Source organism: Venturia canescens, chromosome 1 (assembly GCF_019457755.1).
Source record: "Venturia canescens isolate UGA chromosome 1, ASM1945775v1, whole genome shotgun sequence".
Classification (NCBI taxonomy): Eukaryota; Metazoa; Arthropoda; class Insecta; order Hymenoptera; family Ichneumonidae; genus Venturia; species Venturia canescens.
Window position 1 is genome coordinate 7415437 of NC_057421.1, and position 21738 is coordinate 7437174.

The window sequence follows — 21738 nt, forward strand, 5'->3', positions numbered from 1 at the left end:
GATGCTCGCCGCCGCTTCGTTACGAACGATTACCAAACTTTGTTGGAAACAGCACAGCAGTGTGTGATTACAAACGGCCCAGCTATGCCCGAAATTTTTATTTTTTTTTAATATAACAACATTATCGTGGTGGAAAATAAAAAGTACTAAGGAATAATAGATCGATTGGCATCGGTTTTCGAAGACTATAATAACGCTTCGTGTACTCTGTGTTTTTTCTTTGTAAATTCAGTCGCGATCAAAATGGGAGTACCAAAGTTTTGTAGATATATCTGTGAGAGATACCCTTGTCTGCTCGAATTACTGAATGAATATCAGGTAACTCAATTAATATCATTTGGTTCATCTTTTACGAACAATACCATTAGATTTGTTTTTGTTACTTCAAACGATGTTTTTCACGCTCCTTTATTTCAACGTATGTCAACATTTTTTTGGAGCAATGGTGGTCGAAATCTCAAAATTGAATGACAATGGTCGATCAATCCATGCTGTAATCATATTTCCTTTAACATTGAAAAAAAATGAAAATTCATAATCAAAAAAGATTAATCTAGCAAACGATATAGTCTAAACTGCATATAGTCAATGAGAATTCTTTATTACAATGTTGTGCTCCAAAAATGAAAAACAAACACAAAATTCCATTGTTATCACAGCCGTTGAAAATTCACTCGATTATTGTTTTTTTTTTCGGATTTCCAGATCCCTGAATTCGACAATCTATATTTGGACATGAATGGTATAATACACACATGTTCGCATCCCAATGACATGGACGCTCACTTTCGTATAACGGAGGAAAATATTTTCAAGAATATTTTCCAGTACATAGAAATATTGTTCAATACAATAAAACCACAAAAATTATTCTTCATGGCTGTTGACGGAGTTGCCCCAAGAGCTAAAATTAATCAGCAGCGGGGCCGTAGATTCAGAGCTGCCAAAGAGGCTGAAGCAGTCGAAGCCAGAGCCAGAGCCAAAGGTGAAGAAATTCCAAAAGAAGCAAGATTCGACTCGAACTGCATCACACCTGGAACTTTGTTCATGGCCAGACTGACAGAACAATTGAAATATTTTGTAACATGGAAAATATCGACGAGCAAACTTTGGCAGAAATGTAAAGTTATACTAAGTGGACCGGAGGTAAAAATTTTTTTTTAAGGCACGAATAAATTGACTGAAAAGCTGTTCAATTATAAGCTATCTTTCAGATTCAGGCAGTGATAATAAAAAATCACACATTTATAGAGTGTACTCAACAAATTAGTCTTACTAATTCAATAATCCTATTAATGTTTTTTCATAATGAGAATTCAAAAATAGCTAGCGAATGAACATTTATCTTAGCTCAGTAAATACCAAGCACAAAAAGCATTTTTCCAAAGTCATTTCGATCGCATATTTGTAAATAATTTTTCCAGAACAAAGGGATAAATCGGGAATGAAACTGAATTTTTATTGCAACACTTGCAGGTACCCGGTGAAGGAGAACACAAAATAATGGATTATATAAGATACATGAAGTCTCAACCGGACTACGATCCGAACACGAGACATTGTTTGTACGGACTGGACGCAGATCTCATAATGTTGAGTTTGTGTACACACGAGCCTCACTTTGCCGTTTTGCGCGAGGAGGTCAAATACGGGAAAGTGAAAAAAAGTACATCACCGGAAAAAACGAGGTTTTGTTTATTGCACATAACTCTTTTAAGAGAGTACATGGAGCACGAATTTGCTCCTGTCAAAGACAAACTAGAATTTCCCTTCGACATTGAAAAAATAATAGACGATTGGATATTGATGGGATTTTTAGTCGGCAATGACTTCATACCCAATTTACCAAATCTTCACATCGAAACTGGTGCGCTTACAATATTGTATAAGGCATACATGGAAGTTTTGCCCTCGTTGGACGGTATGTCGAAAAAAAAACAGAATTTCTCCACGAAGTTACAGCAGCTATTCCGGTGTTTAATGGCTCGTTTTCTTCCACTCATTTTTTCAGGATACATAAATGAAGCCGGTACCCTGAATTTGGAAAGGTTTGAAAAATTCATGGAAAGATTGTCGCAGGTTGATACCGACCAGTTTATGGAGCATTTAGCCGACTTGAAATATTTCGAAGCTCACACCGGCAGACGACCGAATGAGAATGAGAGAACAAGTTATAGAAAACCTAAAGATTCGCCAGAAAATTTAGCCTCCCCAAAAAAATCAGCGAACAGAGAATTGAGTGCTCTCATTCAATCGACCAACGACATGGTACGAAGGGATTTTATCGCTAACTTCTCTGGTTACTCTTTCTATCTTCAATAATAACGTTTACGAATTTAACATTTGTATCTTGTCGCAGTTGATAGGCCATTCGGACGAAGAAGATTCTTCCGCTTTGGATTCTGACAGTGAAACTTACAACGAAGAATTTTCACAACATAAACGAGATTATTACATGAACAAACTCGAATACGAGAACGTCGATGCGTACGTATAGAATTTTTCGTTTTGTTAGGCGATTTTGTGCAACTTCGAAGTCACAGAATGTCTATCATCTGAAAAACTGTATAAAATAACGACAAGAACGCAATCAAACTATCTTCGTTTCAGAATATAAAAACTAAAAAAAAAAATTTCAACTGCTCAATTTTGCGATGGTGCCAGGGGAAGGTCTTTTTTCAATTGCTGTAAATACTGTTGACTAAAAACTATCATCGAATTTCAGAGAGGTCTTACGATCCCAGGCGGTGGCATACGTGACAGCGATTCAGTGGAACCTGAACTATTACTACAACGGTTGCTGCAGTTGGTCTTGGTTTTATCCGCATCATTACGCACCCTACATTTCGGACATAAAAGGTTTCCAAGATTTCAAGATCGAGTTCGAATTGGCAAAGCCATTTTTACCGTTTCAACAATTGTTGGCCGTCTTACCAGCGGCCAGCAGGAAGTTGTTACCCGAAGCGTATCAAGGATTGTTGACGGAAGAACAGTCTCCAATTATCGACTATTATCCGTTGGATTTCAAGACTGATTTGAATCACAAGAAACAAGAGTGGGAAGCAGTAGTTCTCATTCCATTTATCGATGAAAAAAGTTTGTTAGATGGTATGTATATCGTTCGCAAAAGGTTTTTTTTATCGTCGTTCGATTATCAAATGGTTTAATCAGTATTTAAACACAGCTATGGAACCATACAATGCAAAACTCACGCCGGAAGAACAAAAGCGAAACAAACATGGCCCAATGTCAATCATCACGTACACTGACGAAGATCTCGGCCTTTACGAAGCTCCACAGTATTTTCCAACTATTCATAGCCACGCCAAAGTTGTTACACTTAATCGCGAGGCCATCGACGTGCCAGTAGACAAACTGGTTAAAGGATTATGCAAAGGAGTTAAACTTAGCACATATTTTGCTGGTTTTCCAACTTTTCAGCATATCAAGCATACCGCAGCATTCGAAATGGCAAAGGTTACTACTTTAAACATTAGTGACCCAAATATTTTGCTCATTAAACATTCTGGTGTTTGGCGAAAGGGGAAAATTCAGAAAACAATTTAAAGGTTATTCCATAGAATACGTCAAGTTTTTCAAATGCCTTTACTCAATATACTTTTTTGTCTGAATTCTCCGAAAACTTTAAGGTATTGTTGGAGAGTCGAGAATCTCTAAAATCTCATGATCCAAGAAAAGCATCGCAATTTCTTGTTTTCTTCAACAGGTCAAAGTTTTCGAACAACCGTCGAGACGTGAAAACATGATAATATCGGTAGTACCGAGTGAGATACCAAATTTGCATGACGCGGCAGGAAAAATATTGGGCAAAACCGTTTTTGTGGGGTGGCCGCAAATGAAAGAAGCTCTCGTCGTCGGAGTGTCAACGAACGATCGTAAAATCACTTTGATCAATACGCAGCGAGGCTACAGTCCAGAAAATGTCCGTATCGAAGACTTGAACGCCGGGCTTTCCGCACAATGGTCAGCACAGTGTCGTTCCGTTTACGATGGGTATGTAAATAAATCTAGACAGTTGCTATTGGTCTAGAATGATTTATCGAAAAACGAAAGGTACAATTTGTTTTCTGGAGGGTCACAATCGTGTGAAAAATTCTACAAAAATGTAGGAAAACTGAAATTTTAGCGATTTTGTATAAGGAAATAAAACCGTGTAAAGATCGCGACAATGTCAACTGTTCGAAATCAAATAATCAATAATTCCAATCAACAGAATGCATTTTTAACATTTCTCCTAGCTAAATTTTTCATTTTTTCATTTTTCATAGCTACAAGGGTCGTTTCGGGATCGACGTCGGAGACATCGGCGTGTTGGTGTATGCGTTACCAATGTGTGGTAGGCAATACATATTAACGGCTCAGGGAAGAATGTCTTTGGAAAAAACGTGGTCGACGCATCCGACGCCGTACGCTCACCAAGCGATTGTGACGGACATAGCAGTTCACGATCCCGGTTACGTGCACAATTTGAACATCACGGACGTATTCACCGTAAAAAGTATCGTATTCATGCTTGGGCATCCTCACTACGGAGCAATGGGAGAAGTGATAGAGCCGGGTCTCAACGCAAAAACGGGACGAATAAAAGTTGCGATGAGAATCGAGAATGAGCCGAATTTCGAGTCGATTCAAAGACAATTCGGCGACTCTGAGGCACAGTGGATGTCCACGGGAATAGCAGCTCAACGACTAGGAGTGAGCAATCATTTTCTTAGTCGTATAACTGGCTCGATTTACGTGACTCAGGGCTCGGCCGAAGCACCAGAAAATGGCAAACAAAACGTTGGTCTCAACCTCAAATTTACTAAGAGAAACGAGGAGTTGCCCGGGTACACGAAAAAGTCATCGGGTCAATGGTTGTACAGCACTAAATCGATTGGTCTCATACGCAGCTATATGCATCAATATCCATTGCTCTTCGAGCGTTTGGCGAAGAGGGTGACGAACGATATTTACATGGAGAATGATCTTTTTGAATCTGGACCTGAAAAACTTAGCGAAGTTGTCGAATGGCTCAAGGAGCAGCCGTTCGCATGTGTCGACACCCGCTCCTGCAACTCGATCGGTCTCGACGGAGACACGATCGCAAAGTTGCAAAAAGAGCTTGAAAGCATGAAAAATTCGGAGAATCAAGATGCTGGGAAAACCGTACTGATGCAGGTGAAACCTCACTTGTTGTACAAGCCCGGTTTGCACTCGGGAAATTTACCCCCAGACCCAAAAGCACATCACAAATTGTTCGACAGAATAATCAGCGTTAAGGACAGCTCCACTGTTCCACTTGGCTACAAAGGAACCATCGTTTGCATACAAAAGGCTGAGGACGCTTCGGACACGGTGTACGATATACTTTTCGACAAAGAGTTCGTCGGGGGTGTTTCCTTCAGCGGCGGAGCGGTGAATCGTCGCCACAAGCTTCACGAAGCTGACTTCATAAACATAAGCCACGGTGCAAGAGGCGAGTTGGATATCGCGTCGATAACATCAGGAATCCCAAAGCAAACGCCGGTACCACCAAAGTCTTGGAGGCAAGATTCGACAAATTCGAAGAAACAGACACTACAGAATTTTCCAAACTCGAGTGCTCGGAATCCCCGTCAAATTCCATTTCCTAATTTTAATCAAAACAAGAAAGTTTCAAACACGGAACCCCAGCAAATACGAGTCATGAAAAAGAACGACGCGACGGTGAATCGTCCGACCCAGGCTAATTGCGAGGCCCAGAAGGGAACGAAGCAACCGCAAAATTCAGGAAAAGTACAAGCTCCCACGAGTACTATCGATTCCGGGGATATTAAAAATACTATATTTCCACAAAAACAACCAGCACAACCACCGAGGCCCGATCAGACCTCCGAATTCCAGATGTTATGGAACGAATTGTACAAATCATCTTTACCGCCGTCCGGGGTTTTGACACAAAAGCCAATCATGCCTTCAGTCATGTCCCAACCAAAACCTGTTTCTATGCCACCATCCGCGAACGATTCGCTTCAAGATGAGAGTGCATTTTTGAAAGCGATGCTCAAAATATCGGACGAAAATTCTAGCTCGTCCTCAAAATCGAGTGTGTCGATAGCCAGCAAACCCGTCGTCGCTCAGGAATCTTCCAACACCTCCAGGGCACCGCCACTCGTTCAACAGTTGTTCGACCACGCTCGACAAGCCAGCCGCAAAGAGCCGCTTTCGTACACTGCCAAGTTGTTGGAATATTCGCAATTGAGTGGTCGTGGAATGCCCAGGTTCAATTACCACACCAATCAGCAGAACATGATTTGTGCACAAATCGTCATGCCCGACATGAGAACTTATTGTGGTGAATTCTTCAGAGCCAGTTCAGAAGCTGCTGAGAATGCTGCCGAAATCGTCTGCAAGGTAAGTTTAAGCGTTTCTTCTTTTTACGCATTTTTACGTCGTTTTCGATGTAAAAATGAAGAAATATTCGAGTTTACATTCTCAAAGTTCAAGCACTTAAAAATTTCGAATCCATTTCTTCAATACTTTTTCTCGTAAGAGTTGAAAGAACCGTAGGTTTGAAAGAAATTCAACAAAGATTTTTCTGTTTCGTAGGACTTGCACTTGGACAAAGCTTCAAAACCGGGACTGAGCATACTGGGTGCTCCGCCACCGATGTGGTTGAATCCTCTACAAAACGACCTTTCTCAAACACCACACAATGCGAGGCCACCGCCGATGATGCCACCACGTTCGCCACAAGTTTTTCCAAACATGCACAACCCACCTATGCACATGCAGCAGTGGAATCCTCGTATGCCACGAGCCCCGGCATTCCCTCAGGTTCCACACCCGAACATCAATCAAAATAGACCACCACCGGCGCAGAACTCGACGCAAGCAATGCCAAATCCTGCGGAAATAGCGCGCAACGTCAACAAACCGGAAAGTAAAAATAAAAAGAATACACCTTTCGTGCCACTTCAAGCACAAAAAAAATCGACGAATCCAAAACCCAAGCAAACCTCGAGAAACTCTAATCAAACGGCTAAAGAAACGAAGCACCAATCTCACGAAACACAACCGAGAAAAATCCAAGACGATGCGTCTAAGGTTCGTATTTATAAACAAAGTACCAATAATTCATCGAAATTTTAATAAAATATTACATTTTCATGTTTAAAAAATACGAAAATCACTTCAAAAAATAATTACGTAAGAAGTGCAAATAGCGACAATTTGTGGGAATGCGATTGAAAGAAAAAAAGTGATTTTCAGCAGGGATATTATCTCGGTTTAAAAAGTCGGCACAATCGGAATGTTTAAAAAAATGGTCTTCGAAATATTGATCTTCCAGAGTAGAAAAATTCATTGATAAGTGTTTTTTTTGTTATAGCAATCGAAAGAAGATAAAAGTGATAACGAGAGGAAAGATACGGATACAAAGAAATCTCCTCAAACACCACAAAAAGTGCAGAGGGCTCCGAAACCGAGGAGATCGCGAATCGCTGCCAACTTTAATACAGCACCAGCGCCTAATGGAAACGCGCCACAATAAATACGTGTATGTGTGCTTTGATGTTCGACAACGTTAGGCCCGTGATACGCGCATAAAAAAAGCGCGCCACAGTAGATATAAGAAAAATTACGATAATATTTCACGATAACACAATGAAACATACGTAAGCTTCTCGAGTCTTTTCGAGTGGCAAGGATGAGATTTATCCCTGAAAGTATACACCTCTTTGAAGCGAAATAAAGAAGGCAGGGGAGGGGGGAAGGGGTTGGGGTCTCGTGGACCCCGAGTGTACTTTGAGGGTTAAATTCGTGACGATCAACCGACTCCTCATATTTTGGCATAAGATTTTGGAAAATCATGTTTCGCTAAGGAGTTTTTTTTTTTAACGTACACGCGAATTAACACGCCTGAGGCGTTAGACGAAACGTTTTGTAGTTTTAACGACCGCGTACGACGTCCACATTCTGTACAGATTGTAAAGTTAACAATATTTACACGAATTATCAATTCATATACTGACGAAAAAAGTATTTTAATTGATTACGCTTGGACCGTGAACGATTACTCTTTTTTTTTCTCTTCATTTCGTAATTTGTATACTTTGGATCGATTTTATTTTTTTTTCCATTTTTTTTCTTTTTCCGTCCCTTTCGTCACCGCAAATACGTAGCGAAGAAGCATCGAAGTTCCGCATTATTTTATTTTTTATGTCGACCCACGCAGCAGAGATTCAAAACGACGGGTCGAGTGAGACTCGCTTTCTACAGACTGCAATTACCTGAGATACGACGGAAATCCTGTTAGTATAAAAAAAAGAAAAAAAAAAGAACAATAAAGAAAAAGTAAAGAAACACGAAGCTTCATGCAATGTGTCCGAATATATATTCCTCCTGGACTTTTAGATTGAGATATTTCTCACCGTTAGAGCCGCTTATTAATTTTAAAAACCACTATCGTTTGATACACTCCGTGTTCATTTTGATTTTTTTTTCTTCTCTTCTTTTGTATGCTTATTCTCCCACAATCCGTTTCCACGCATCCGTGTGGGTCCGTAATCAAATAATCCCCGAAATAGGTACGGCAATATCTGCTCTTTGTAGATTAGCAAAATACATTTTTCTTGGACACGAATAAATAATCACAAAGTACAAGATTGCTCTACATTATAGTATTGAATCATTCGACACAGCCAAAAGTGTGTTGGCCTTTGTCATTTACCATTTTTTTTGTTTTTCGTTTTTCCCCCGATATACGCTCGGGTAATTATCTTACTGTTAAAATAATACGTCACAGTTGCTTGACGCATTGACACTGCAGACTGAATTCTTTGATGACTTCACAGAGTCGCCACTTATTTGTCTGCTCCTTCAAGACTTCTCGTGAAAAATGTTGCTTTTGCACTTCCGTTGCCGGCGGCGCTGTAGCATCTGCCAACGCCAGTCGCAACCATTGACTCGTCCATTCCAAACAAGTCTTGTTCAACGCTAAAAACACTTCCGCGTGTGGATCCAAATGCATGCGAGCCACACTTCCACCTGAAAGACCGTGAATTATAGAAAAAAATGTTTAAATTTTTTTACGAAACTCTGAACACCGAAATTATAGTCCAACAAAATACTTCACACGAACTTATAATTCAGTCTCGATAACAAGCTTGCGAGATACGCTTAACGGAAAATCTTACCGATGCATTGAAGAATAACACAGACAAGTTCCTGCCCAATGGGTTGAATGAAAGTTCGTAAATGTGGACTCTGCATTATGGCATGATTAAGAAAGCTTCCAGCTGCTTTGGCGGTGCTTGTTTCCGGAAGACTGAGGCACGCCATTCCTGAATGGAAAATAAAAAGAAAAATAAAACAGGTCTCATCGATTCGGGGACAAAGCGATTCGAGCGAATCGAAATAGTGAGAATCAACGAAAAAAAACTCACCACAGCGCAGCATTTCCGGTATTTGATCGGGCACTTTGAGCAACATTCTCGGATTCTTTTTACAAATTTGTGCTAAAAGTTGTAGATAAGCTTCGAGGAGATCGCAAAGATCCGAAAGATTGCCACCGACCGAACGGCAAGCAGCAAATCCACCTAAGGTATGGGCACTGAGTTCGGCGAATACGGGGCCGATTATGTTTTCCGGATCTTTACCAAAGAGGAGTACCAAATCTCGTAAAAGGATCAAAGCCGATGGATGAGGATGAGTTTTGTACGATGTTGCGAGAATTGTCAATAAGGGGCGTGCTTCGGTTTCTGGATTTCTAAGGCACGGAAGCGATTTTTGTGCGCAGCCGTGCATCGCTTCAAGCGTCACATCGTCTCGGGACCATTCTTGGTGTTCGATTATTTGAAAGAATATTGGTAACAGTCCGTCAAGCACGGCCTTGCCAATGTTTCCCATGAGGGTCGACAGAAACATCGTTATCATTTTCAACTGATTAGCCACCGCCGTTCTCGCCGAATTAACCGGATGCTGCAAAAGCTCTCGTAGCCTACCGATGCAAGGGCCTAGCGTCGGCTCCAAATGACCCATTTGTTGCTCCAACGATGGCAGAGAATTGAGCAATTTTCCTGCTGCGTACATTAAACGCAAACCTTCTCCACCACCCGATGGAATATTCGGCAGAGTCCTTTCAATAGTTTCTAATATCGCCGGAGCAAGGGGCCCCATATGCGCGATGCATTCTCTCGCAATGTCTTTCAACGCCATGCTCGCTGGCGTCGATGTGATGGAATTCAATGTTAAACCGTGCCCAATGAGCTGAAGAACTCGTTCGAGCCAAGGGTCCGGATGCGCGTCTATCCACTCTGCGTACGCACCGACGGTTGAACAAGCGCATGCGAGGACCTAAAAATTGTCGAAGATAAAACTTGAATTAGTCAAATTTTCCATATAAACTACTCATTTATTTTTTTATTGCGAAAAATTTGTAGTCTTCGTTCTTGGATACCGACCATAAATTTATTGAAACTCCAAATACAAAGGAGAACAAATCAAAATTTTACTTGCCTAATTAAAACTGAAATTTTTTGATACTTTTTTAAGGAAAATCTGGAATCCACGGAAATATGATGAACAGATATAAAGAAAAGGAAACAAATTTCGAAAGTTCGATTTTGTGAATAATCAAGTATAAAGTAAAACCAGTGTTACGGGATGTTACTATTCTTCCCCTCCCTGCATTTCATATCACGCATTTTTTCTATTTATACTTTTTACGATTCCAATCGGGCATAAAAACTAAAATTACGAAGTTTTTTGACGAGTTTAAAAAAATGTATAAAATTCTACCGAAGATTAAACTTTCCACTACGCCCGAAATGTGGCAAGTACATTTCTAATAAATAAGTTTTGTCATTTTCGAAGGATTTCAACTTCAGTACTACTAATTGTAAGAGTTAAAACTCAAGTGCAATATGATGAAAACGATCTACCTCGCCTGGATAATGGCCGTATGGGATATGAGAAACCATGAGATCCATGAGTGCTGGGACATAACTATCTTCTTGGGTCCCGACGCTGTCGGCGAGGGCATTGAAAGCGTGCAAGGTCGATTCAACATCGGTCCACTTTTGGGGCTCGGTTTGTAGATTGCTGAGACGTTGACCGAGGAGAACAAGTAGATCTTTACCAAGAACGTTGTAACAATGGGTGAGTGTGTCAGCAGCATCTTGTCGATAGCATCTGAGGAGTTCACGTTCCTGATCATGGCCTGCTTCGCTCGGAGATGAGGGCAAAGTTGCCTTGCGTAAAAGAGCATGAGCGAGCCTCGCGTAAATCGGTTGTAAAGCAGTGAAAGCTCTGCTCTCAAGAGGTTCGTCCAAAGTACGGAGATCGTCTTGTAAAGCGTACCAAAAACCAAACGGTATACAACTGCGTCTTTCCTCGATTGGATAGCGGCCTTTGTGCTCGGAACATTCGAGCAACAATTCGATAAGTGTCTCCGAGGTCCATCGATGAGAAACGTCCGTGTCCTCGGTTAGGGCTAGTAAAAATAACCTGCTGCCGGCTTCACCGAGTGAAGTTAGTACTCGACAAAATACACTGCCGTTGTGCTGTCGCGCCAGGGAAACCAAACCCTTCGACCAGTCCCAGAGTAACTGAGGCCTTTTGTAAAGTTCGCAGTGAGTCACTGCCATTATAAGACATTCTTGTACAACTCCCCAACCTCGGCTATCCAATTCTTCGTCGTCGTCTCTGGAATTGAGAAAAAAACGTGAAACTTGTGGTTCATTACATCGTAGACCCCTAGAGAAAAATCTATTTGACCAATCGACTTGACGTGCAACTGATAAATTCGAAAATGTATACATTTTTACAATCAAGGTGGAATGTGTTTTGTGAACAATGTTTTTTTCTAACGTTTCATCATTTATTTCATGAAATTCGGAAGGAAATAGATTCACCGAGGAGTATAATATAAAAAATGAAACTACATTAACACTTATGTTTCGTGGTAAAAAAAAACAAATTTTTGCATAAATAATAATTAGCCTGCCAGTTTTTTACCTGCCAGGTGCGTAGTTGGCTGCTGCCACAAGAAAGTGTGGATAAATTTGAGCAGTAATATCGAGGGATAATTGTCCAAGCTTCAGCCAAGCCAAAGTACATTCGAGACTGAGGAGATACAAAGATTCTTCGGTGGTCCCAGGGCTCGACCGCTCGTACGATTGAAATACTTGTTGAAGTAACCAGGTCGTTTTGCCCCAACAACTGATTAGACTTTCTCGATATTTCGATGGTCTTATGTCCTGACGACGTTCGAACTTTAAAGGAAAATATTGTTCACTTCGATTCGAAATATGGGAAATCCCATTGTTGGAATACCGCAGAAAAATTTTATTATTGAAAAATTCGAATGTTGGTCGATTTTGTTACCTCGCTGGGAATAGCCGCAAGCACTCTCAATAAAAGATCCAAAGTTTCTGTTGAATTGTACGGCAACATTTCTATCACTTCTTCTATGAGACTATTATTTTTTGCTGCTGCTTCATTGCTGTAAATATTGGCGAGGAACGATGCGAGCTGGAACAAATATGAATGAGCAAAATAATAATCCAAAAAAATTTCACTCCAACATATTGTAGAAAAACAACTTCAAAATTATAAGCAGAATAGGATTACACTTTTTTATTATCTCTACCTAAAAAATTCTTTCCTCAACCCTAGATCTCTAAATTAGTCAGGAGCAACTCCAATTTTTTTTCAGTAATAAGTTTTTCTTTCTTTATTGATTTGGTTTTGAGCTCCGTTGAAAGATGTACATTCTGAAAAATATATTGCAGGGACCTACAATGGAGATCTTTACTCTAAGATCATTTCTGGAGTGTATTCTCTGGATTCATCTATGGAGTAGGAAAGAAAGTGGAGCTACTGTGCTAACTAAAAATAATATTTGATATAGTTGTGAAAAATTTTTCTACCAAGTCATAAATTTCTTTAATAAAACATGAAAAAAAACATAACGATTGCAAAAACATACAATTTGTGCAAAAAGATCTCGAAATAAAGAGAACGATGATGTAATTTTTGTTATAGCTCAACACGAGCATAGATTTGAGATCTATAAAAAAAAACATTATAAAAGAGTTTGTAAAAATTACCGCTTGACACAGCTTTGATAATACTACTTTTGGAGTATTTGGCATCTTTATACTGTTGAGTATCCTTGCTTGGAGCACAGGATATTCGTTCTCAGGTACTTCTTGAAATTGTCTTGATATTTTAGTATGTAAAGTAGTAGCAGCATAAAATTGTATTTCCCAGGACTGAAAATAAATGATGGATATAATAATAATAATAGTGTCATGGAAACCGAACAATGCCAATCAATAATAATTTATTCGTAACTTTACTTCATTGATTAATAGTGTTTTCACAATGATATTATTACCTTTGATGGATCTAACAATTGCCATACAAAAGTCCAGGCTTCCGTGGAGGCCTGGACTTGAAGAATCCATGTGTGGGCTTCATTAGATCCTGTAGAGTAAAATCTCTTCACCGCGTCCTCCACAGTGCTGGCATAATCCATTCCACTTATTTTTATTATTTTCGATTTATAAATAATGTGCAACAATTGAAATCACAACTGTTGTATTTTATTCACATTAGACACTCAGTGAATTCGAGAGATAATCCCGTAAACTTTGCACTTCATTGTCCCATAATTAACAATCATAGTCAGTAAGCAATATTTTTTTTCTCATATCAAAAATCATGAATCATTGTAACGAATTTTTCGAAATAACGGATAGAATATTCGCGAATTAACCGAATCTCGCTGATGTCACAACAAAAAAGTTGCAAGTGTATCTGCCTTGAACTTTCAACGATATCGAATCGAATGAGATAAAAATTAAATTTTTTAATATTTTTATAATACTTGGTCTAAGAATTTTAATATAACATTTGTAAAAAATGTCTCTGGTTCACTTTCAATCCGGTGAACCTACGAGACTTTTTTTGACAAGCAACTTTTTAGGTTATGTCGCTCAAAAGGAATCTCTCAAATTCAAATCTTTGTAACCTCAACTAACGTGTGTGGTCTCGTCAGACCCGATAAGAATGGTGTAATAATGTGTGAGTCAATCGAAATTTTTCCTTGAAAAAAAGATCAATTTTCAATAGAGACTACGATTCTTTCATATATTTTTGGGTTTTTTTCTGTTCAATTCGTCCTCATTTTTCTCGATTCACATATTTATTACTTTGATTAGATCACACTCGGAAAATAGTAGGCAATGGTGATTGCGGTATTGTTAGGCAATTTATTTATAATAACATTATCCTCTGCTCATTATTAACGAGAACTTGGCAAAACCAAAAATGAAACGTGTTTATCTAGGAATGGACAGTGGAGATAACATCCCAAACAAAGGTATTATTTGTTTTAGTGTATTGATGAAAGAAATAATTGTTAATATACACTATTGAAAATGTATTGTTTCGTTTCAAGTGGCCCTAGTGGAAAGGAACACGGCACCACAAGGAATACCTCTTTTAAATCCTTACGCAGTGGCTAAAAAATCTGCTCATGACCTTGTAGAGTTGGCTTCAGAAATTCAAAAGGTTCAGACATACTTCAATCATTCAATAAATTTCAAAGTGATAGATGCAAACGCAAAACATTTTGAGTTGGTTTCCAAGTTTTAATTTTCAATTTTGACAACTTTTTCAAACATAATTAGAAATCAACTATATGTGATTTTATGATCAAAACTCATGAAAAAGTACAACTTTGTTGCAATTTCGTTTCCAATGAATACAGTTAAATAATCATTTAGTGAGCAGATAAGTATTTTAAATTGACGACATTGCTCAATTTCTAAAATTCGATGTATGAAAAATTTTCAAAGATAAAATTTTGCAGATTCATTTGTAAAATCTACCCTGATTCTTATCCCAAAACGATTACGATAACCGAATGATTGTTATTAAATAATGAAAATAATCATAACAGGCGGACAGCTTCATCAGAGCGAATGCACAGAATAAACTGCACATAATAGCAGAACAAATACATTTTCTTCAGAAACAAGCTGAGAAAGTACTTCTCGAGGCAAAAGAGCAAACGTTTTTGCATCATGCTGCTTGTAACTTTGTTAAACACTCTGGCCAAATCTATCATTTGTATGAGAGAGAATCTGGTCAATGTTACTTCTCCATGTTGAGTCCAGAAGTAAGTACATTGCGGTAACTTAGTTACGACGCTGAAGTTTGCAACGTTGGAGTCCAATGAAATGAACGAAAAAAACATTTATAATTGACCAATTTTTTATTTCACGAAGCATTGGTGTAGGTTGAATCGCTGCGAATTGCAAATTCGGCAGAGAACGAAATTGAAGAATTACTGGAATTATTGGAGAGTTTTTTTACATCATTTCGTTGGACTCCAACGTTGCAAACTTCAGCGTCATACTTAGTTTTGGTGATGTAATGTTTGAGAAGTGTCCAAAATACTAAGATTTTTCTTCTATTTCCAGGAGTGGGGAAACAGAGCACCGAGGCAGGATTACAAAGGATCTTTCAGACTGGAACACGATCAGTCGTGGACACCGGTATCCCAAATAAATTCAAGAGATGATGAGCTTACAATGATAAACAAACTTCTTGATTCGAACTCGAGGCTCACTATAGAATTAGGACAAAATAGTATGCATATCGATTGATAAGAATAACTCGAATAACCTCATTAGATATAAAGATGTTGATTGAGGCTCGTACTGTTAGAGTGAAGCGAGAATTGATTTTTTATAAAATCTATTTTACCCAATTTTTGAATGTTTTATAGAAGCCGCAAAATTTCAAGACCTACCAAATGACATGAAAAATCATTTAGTTTCATTGCAATAGTCCTTATTGAAGTCTAGTAACTTGTATATTGAAATAAAATTATTTTCTATAAATTCTCTGTGAGATCGATCAATTATTTCTTTCATGGTTAAAAATATACATTTGAGAACGCATTATAATTAAGAGAATTCGGTGGATAAAATAACAGAGCGAGATAAAAAAATAATAACGGAATAGCAGTTTATTGCACTCAATGCAGCTTTCTAACAACATTCGTCAATAATTCTTTAAACAAATAAATGATTGATACAATTACGATCGACGATCGTATTTATAAAATGATAGTTGCTTCTATCAGGATTTATAATAATGAAGGTTCGAGCGAGTTCATGACTTCATGGAGCGAAGAAAAAAAATAGAGTTACTGTAATGTAGCCATTAATCTTTGTTCACACTATAGTGATAATCACCGTTGACGAAGAGCTAAGAGAGAAAGTGAAGTTAAAATACTTGTAGTATCAACATTTCTCTCGGAACACGTAACAGGATATTTGCCTTTTTTCTTCTAAATATCAAGCACGTACCTTGAATAATCTTTCGCTTTGTCGCGGCTGACTGTGTATACATACGGTTTAAAAACCGTCAAAAAATAGAAGGCCACGAAGCGAAGAATAATTCTAAGAGTAAAACTACGAGTGGAGGAAGAATTGGAGATGCGGATTGGTTCTCGCTATTGCGAGGATCTTTCTCGGTTTTCCTCGACGCGGGGGAAACATTTAACACTCGTCCTTCGAGGGAATTACAGGAGAATTGAGCGCAGAGCTTCGAAAAGCATATTCTACATCGATAAATCATCAATTCTTGCTGTATTTATCGAATCAACGGAAAACTATTAATTCAATTTGGAAAGAAATTGCTATTTTTATCCTTCGAAAATTGAAACAATTGTACAAAACATAGGCGAACGATGGGCATCGAAGATTCTCGATCACAATTATTTGTTTTCTCTCTTTTCTTTCTCTTCTTCCACAGGTTCATTCCTTTTTGAACAAACCCAAACAAAAATTGAGATAAAAAAAAGTATGGGGAGTCATTCGAATCATTCAGGTCATTTTCTTGATGTTGTGAACCCGGCGGCGTCGTCATGTGACGTTTACTCTGTGTGCTAATAAACATATCGCCATGAATTAATTTTCTCGGTCATCACTTCGGCTACAGTATTTTCATTACTCATTTTTTACGTACATTGTCGTGGTATCCTCAGCGTTTCGTTGTCTTTAACTATACACTCATGGGTCTGTGTGTGAAATAGGTACTGAAGTAGTAGTTGTTTGTCTTCTCCAAAGCATGGATCGTAAAACCCTGGCAGTTCGCTCTGAAAAAAAGCATTTTCTGAGTTATCCATTCAAAGAAATCCTCACGCAGAATGTTAAGGAGCACGGGCACATATGACGTTGGAAAAAAGATTCGTGGATTTTAGCATTTTTCGAAAAATTAACTTCTTGCTATTTTTTGAATAAATTTGAATTAAAAAAGTTACAAACTCGGTATTCTATTCAAATCGGTACGAAAACCATTTCATTCAAATGTTCGTTTACACCGGGAATCCTCGATGAACGTTGTTGGTTTTTGTACGTCCATTAAAAACAGGTTTGTCACATAAAATTTTGTGATATTGCAACTTTTTTTTCTCGCATCAGACAAGATACTTTTACATATTCAAGTTACGGAATATGTTGATAAATTTAATTAAATGTTAAGAAAAGATAAACTACACGAACGCATAAGAGAAGTATACGATTTTTGTAAAACATGAATTTGAGAGTATGAAGAAACCGAGTTGGGTTCGAACGAGGTAAAAAATACTGTAGATTTTGTATGGAGCTTTGAAAATCATACTGACTTTTGATGATTCATGAAGAACTAGTTTGGAATCGATGACCAAACATTGAAGAGGTACAGTGACGTCAATAACTTCATCATTCTGAGGTTCAGCAGCTTCGACACTGTTAGTTCGACCATTGGGATAAACGAATCGTCCGTAAAGTGCTTTGGTAATAATGAGTCCTCTCTTGGCTTCTTCTTCGGCTCGAATTCTGCTGAAGGTCACCATCATCAATTCAACGGCGTTTTTAGCCTCACGCTGTTTCTCCAACATTCTCGTTCTGTTCAATTCTTTTTGTTTTTCCTTCTCGCGCTCTTGGCGCTCTTTCACTATTGGATCGACGATAAATTTCTTCACGATAGTCCACGTTACCAAGGGCGTTACGGTTGCGTAGAACACTGGAGCTGGCAGTATTTCGTCGCACAAAAGAATTGGGAATATATATGTTTGAGACGCTCTTATTAGCTTCAATTTTAACGTTACTCCTGTTGGCACACCGACTCGCACATCAGCCGATAAAGCGCTGTGCTTTGATACTTTCTTCTCTGCTCCGTATGTCACGTATGCACCGGCAGTACCGAGTCTAAAACGATAGATTGATGATTAATTTCTTCTTTTCATCTCCCTAACACGCCTAGAAGAGTTCAAATTGTTTGGATTGTTTGCAATTCCTCAAAGCTCATTTCACTTACTTGACACTGCCTCGAAGCTTCAGCTGCTTTTCCTCCATCCTGTACGTATATCCAAAGGTAATTTGCGAGTGCACATAACCGAAACTAATTGAAACAGAAGAGCGAGAACGGGGGGTGTCTCTGACGACTGTCGTACTCATGGAGGTCTGGTCACCGGCTTTGTATGTTAAATATCCAGCGGTGTGTTTATCCAACTGCATTCCAACTCCTGAGGATATCTTTTGTTGAATTACTATAAACTTTACCAATTTTTTTAAAATTATGTTTTTCTGAAGCACAATCAAACAGTGCAATGAATTTGAACAATAGTAAAGCACGTTCGATCCACTCCTGATGAAGTTTTGGTTTGATTTTGTTTTGTTGCAATGTAATTTAAAGCACAGTAAGAGAGTGGAAAAAAATTGATTGAAATATTGGAAATTGATTGGGAATTTTTTTGATGGATTTTTTTCATTCAATGAATGTTGAGTAACTCGTGTTTGCTTACGTCCAAGCAGTCCGGGCCGAGCTTCGTGGGCGTCAAATTTCAACGACAAAGCAGCGTTACAGAATATTTTTTCAGTCAATACTCTATGACCGGTTAAGGATATTTTGGGTCCGTCGCCCACTCCAACGTCGACTTCCATCCAGCCCTTTGACGACAAAGTTCTTCTCGCAGCAAAATTGACAGTTCCATAACCAGTACCATTTTGAGTATCTATTTGGCCATACATCATGAGAGTGTCGCGCAGTGTGAGAGGTGCCTCGATAGATTGAGAGAATGACATTCCACTGATCTCAAGAAATGAGAACATTCCTTCGCTATAACTGGAAAAAGAAATTATCTCATTGCTGAACATTGCTCTAAAAAATTGAAGAGACATAGTGAAACTGTGGACAAACCGATCATCATAATCATCGTCGTACGGGGTGAATAAATCACTCGCGTTTATATTAACGGTTACATTTCCAGTTGGATTAGTTCTCCGTTCAAGCCTGCTTTCCTCTCTTTCTCGTGCTATTCTCTCGTACTCCTCTCGAATCTCTTGAGGAGTTTTTGTTCTTTGAACTATCTCCCATCCTTTAGTCTGCAGTCCACGAGTTCCCAGGGAGTCGTAAATTGCTCTTTGATGCGGATTGCTCAAAACTAAAATATTGTTAATGTTTACATGATGAGCCCAGCCCTTTGGATCCACCTCTTCTTTACATCAAAATTATAGGAGTTACTCAATAGATTATGTTGTTAAACTGTTTTTCGCACAGCTTGGTCATACATCTCCTTCAGGAGACTTTCCCATTTAAACATACCCTCGTAAGCTTTGCTTGTCCTATTGAACAGAACTTCCGCTTTTGTCTTGAGTGCCGGATCAACATGCTTATCAGGATGATACATCCTGCTCTGTCTGCGATAAGCATTACTGATCTCCTCTGGAGTTGCCTGCGAATGAATAAATGGAAAAAGGTAGTAGCAATCATTATCACTTATCAAATTGAATTGATTCAAATTAATTATTAAACAAAAGTATTGAGTAAAATCTTTATTAGATTATTGTTTTTTCAGCAATGTTTGAGTACTTCTTTTCATGGTAATTTGTTGGGTCTTTTTCAACTATAAATGTGTCAGTTTCATCATTATGATTTTATGATGATGATCACTTAGATTACGCATTATATTTTGTGAATCAATTAAGGTTTCGCATTTAATATTAAATATTGTTAGTCAAATCTGCAGAGTAGTATAAGTACTGAGTTGTTTTGCTTGAAAGTAATACTGGATAGACTGGCTTTTAAACTTTGAGGGCTTGCATCGAGTTATCTTTTGTTATCGTTCGAAAGTGGATTAGCAGAATAGGGCTTTTTCAATCTGATTGGTATAAGATTACTGATCGAAGGACCAATTTGAAAGAAATAATCTGTCAAAAATCACTTATTTTTTAGGAAGTTTTGAATTGAAACATTACTTTATCAAAATACCAATATTTTTAGTATAATTTTTACAATATTCTTTTCAAGCCTAGAACTTAGCAGTAAGAAAAACACTCCTCAAAAGATGGAAAGTAACACATGTTGGGTGATTGGCAAAGGTATGTGGGAAATATGATATACCAGAGAAAATTAGAATGGATGCTGAATTGACCTTTGTTCTATAGTTTGCATGATAATATGGACTTAGGACAAACAACTTGAAAATATGAAAGTAATGTATTAATGTAAGGAATCTAATGATGGAAATTTAAAAAGAAATCTATATAATTTAAGCCTAGAATACTTTGATCTTCTCAAGTCAGCAAGGGTTAAAATGATTTGTATCTCGTTCAGATTTTCACGTTTTGTTAATAATGAAAAAGAAAATTTATAAATATAACATTATTGGTTTTCTAAAATATTACTGATATGTTCTGTACTTTTTCGAATAAATTTTGTCCATAAATCTCTAACAGAGATCCGAATAAGACCGATTCATTTTCCTAAACTATATTTATAAAACCATACTATGAACATGCTGAAAAAATTTCTTCACTGCGATGACACAAATTTGAGCACAATGAAAGATGTATTTGGAGCTACCTTGAAGTACTGATGTCACAATCAGTGTATTTTACGCAGATAATATTAGAAATGAAAATTTCATGTCAGTCCTTTATCAATAAGACTTAGCGAAGCAGATTATCAAATTTTTATCAGACGCGAATGCTTTGATGTCTTTAAAGCCGGTTTCCCCGAGAAAAAAGTCAAAAGTGAAATCTTATTACATCAGAATTGAGCGATATAAGAAAGAAACATTTGCGAAAAATATGTTCGTGGTAATTGACAAGGACTGAAACCATCTCATACTTCTTAATTATTGTCAACGTCAATTGAAGAATAAAATATGAAGAATCATTATGAAAGGATCGGGAAAAATATTAGCTGTACTCACGTTTCGTGGTAGATTCAGAAACGTGTAATAATCCTCCTCGATCACATTATCATGATCTTGGTCATCACTCATTTCAAAATCTAAGCTCGACGGAGACTTTCACGATAATTTTCACTCAACAAACCCCGATAAATGCACTTCTAGACACTCTTTCGAGTGTCGTGTCCCTTTTTTTGTCTGCACCAGGTCTCCTTCAGTTTTTCGTGCTTTCTGCTTTTTTCTTAGGTTACGAAAGACACCTTCGACGACACGACCACCGGCCAATGCAGCAGTAGTAAATCAAGTTCGCACCAACGCCGCTAGGTAGGGCATCGAGTACGGTGCAGTGTGCAGCCCTGCCATACTAAATTCACGTGACTATTATCGATTGAGTTTTCCACAGCACACGTGACGTAATTCAAAATACTTATTATTTCGTTTCCAAAGAATAGAAACAATAGTACTATAAATGGCATGGGGACTTTTTTTTTTTAATT

General features: G+C 38.1%; 4 protein-coding genes across 6 annotated transcripts; 2 read left to right on the forward strand and 2 right to left on the reverse strand.

The window, feature by feature from the left end:
• Positions 1–9: 9 nt before the first annotated feature.
• Positions 10–8646, forward strand: pcm (pacman). The gene is made up of 11 exons (XM_043424654.1): positions 10–318; positions 706–1146; positions 1477–1921; positions 2012–2268; positions 2360–2487; positions 2726–3108; positions 3185–3477; positions 3728–4014; positions 4290–6396; positions 6592–7089; positions 7373–8646. Exons 1-11 carry the CDS (start codon positions 244–246, stop codon positions 7532–7534), a joined length of 5076 nt encoding a protein of 1691 aa, XP_043280589.1. The 5' UTR covers positions 10–243; the 3' UTR covers positions 7535–8646.
• cdm (importin-13-like protein cdm) lies at positions 8568–13700 on the reverse strand. Its single transcript, XM_043424780.1, has 8 exons — positions 13385–13700; positions 13095–13259; positions 12370–12516; positions 12001–12257; positions 10926–11688; positions 9429–10338; positions 9180–9326; positions 8568–9030 (listed from the first exon to the last, which is right to left on the reverse strand). The coding sequence occupies exons 1-8, from the start codon at positions 13523–13525 to the stop codon at positions 8783–8785; spliced, it is 2778 nt and encodes a 925-aa protein (XP_043280715.1). The 5' UTR covers positions 13526–13700; the 3' UTR covers positions 8568–8782.
• Positions 13659–15899, forward strand: LOC122414119 (uncharacterized protein C1orf50 homolog). 3 transcript variants are annotated; one of them, XM_043425224.1, is made up of 5 exons: positions 13659–13677; positions 14339–14371; positions 14450–14562; positions 14954–15172; positions 15477–15899. In XM_043425224.1, the coding sequence occupies exons 2-5, from the start codon at positions 14341–14343 to the stop codon at positions 15660–15662; spliced, it is 549 nt and encodes a 182-aa protein (XP_043281159.1). In that variant the 5' UTR covers positions 13659–13677; positions 14339–14340; the 3' UTR covers positions 15663–15899. The 3 variants fall into 3 exon arrangements, with proteins under 3 accessions (XP_043281159.1, XP_043281067.1, XP_043280977.1); XM_043425132.1 differs by lacking the exon at positions 13659–13677 and adding an exon at positions 13868–14073; XM_043425042.1 differs by lacking the exon at positions 13659–13677 and having other exon boundaries at positions 14028–14371.
• A 110-nt stretch (positions 15900–16009) lies between these two features.
• LOC122414058 (dnaJ homolog subfamily C member 11) lies at positions 16010–21513 on the reverse strand. Its single transcript, XM_043424915.1, has 8 exons — positions 21263–21513; positions 19651–19780; positions 19246–19489; positions 18851–19170; positions 18364–18571; positions 17690–18254; positions 17032–17161; positions 16010–16951 (listed from the first exon to the last, which is right to left on the reverse strand). The coding sequence occupies exons 1-8, from the start codon at positions 21332–21334 to the stop codon at positions 16929–16931; spliced, it is 1692 nt and encodes a 563-aa protein (XP_043280850.1). The 5' UTR covers positions 21335–21513; the 3' UTR covers positions 16010–16928.
• Positions 21514–21738: the final 225 nt, after the last annotated feature.

What these genes read in the sequence shown, in the direction of transcription:
- pcm (XM_043424654.1), top strand. Translation starts at nt 244, where the DNA reads ATGGGAGTACCAAAGTTTTGTAGATATATCTGTGAGAGATACCCTTGT. An exon ending in AGTTTTGCCCTCGTTGGACG is followed by an intron (nt 1,922 to 2,011) that starts GTATGTCGAAAA and finishes TCATTTTTTCAG; the next exon opens with GATACATAAATGAAGCCGGT. An exon ending in TCCAAGACGATGCGTCTAAG is followed by an intron (nt 7,090 to 7,372) that starts GTTCGTATTTAT and finishes TTTTTGTTATAG; the next exon opens with CAATCGAAAGAAGATAAAAG.
- cdm (XM_043424780.1), bottom strand. Translation starts at nt 13,525, where the DNA reads ATGGATTATGCCAGCACTGTGGAGGACGCGGTGAAGAGATTTTACTCT. An exon ending in GCCAACTACGCACCTGGCAG is followed by an intron (nt 11,689 to 12,000) that starts GTAAAAAACTGG and finishes TCTCAATTCCAG; the next exon opens with AGACGACGACGAAGAATTGG. An exon ending in ACGGCCATTATCCAGGCGAG is followed by an intron (nt 10,339 to 10,925) that starts GTAGATCGTTTT and finishes GACAATTTTTAG; the next exon opens with GTCCTCGCATGCGCTTGTTC.
- LOC122414119 (XM_043425042.1), top strand. Translation starts at nt 14,320, where the DNA reads ATGAAACGTGTTTATCTAGGAATGGACAGTGGAGATAACATCCCAAAC. An exon ending in AGATAACATCCCAAACAAAG is followed by an intron (nt 14,372 to 14,449) that starts GTATTATTTGTT and finishes TTTCGTTTCAAG; the next exon opens with TGGCCCTAGTGGAAAGGAAC. An exon ending in TCTCCATGTTGAGTCCAGAA is followed by an intron (nt 15,173 to 15,476) that starts GTAAGTACATTG and finishes TTCTATTTCCAG; the next exon opens with GAGTGGGGAAACAGAGCACC.
- LOC122414058 (XM_043424915.1), bottom strand. Translation starts at nt 21,334, where the DNA reads ATGAGTGATGACCAAGATCATGATAATGTGATCGAGGAGGATTATTAC. An exon ending in TTCTGAATCTACCACGAAAC is followed by an intron (nt 19,781 to 21,262) that starts GTGAGTACAGCT and finishes ATTCATTCGCAG; the next exon opens with GCAACTCCAGAGGAGATCAG. An exon ending in GACGATGATTATGATGATCG is followed by an intron (nt 19,171 to 19,245) that starts GTTTGTCCACAG and finishes TTCTTTTTCCAG; the next exon opens with TTATAGCGAAGGAATGTTCT.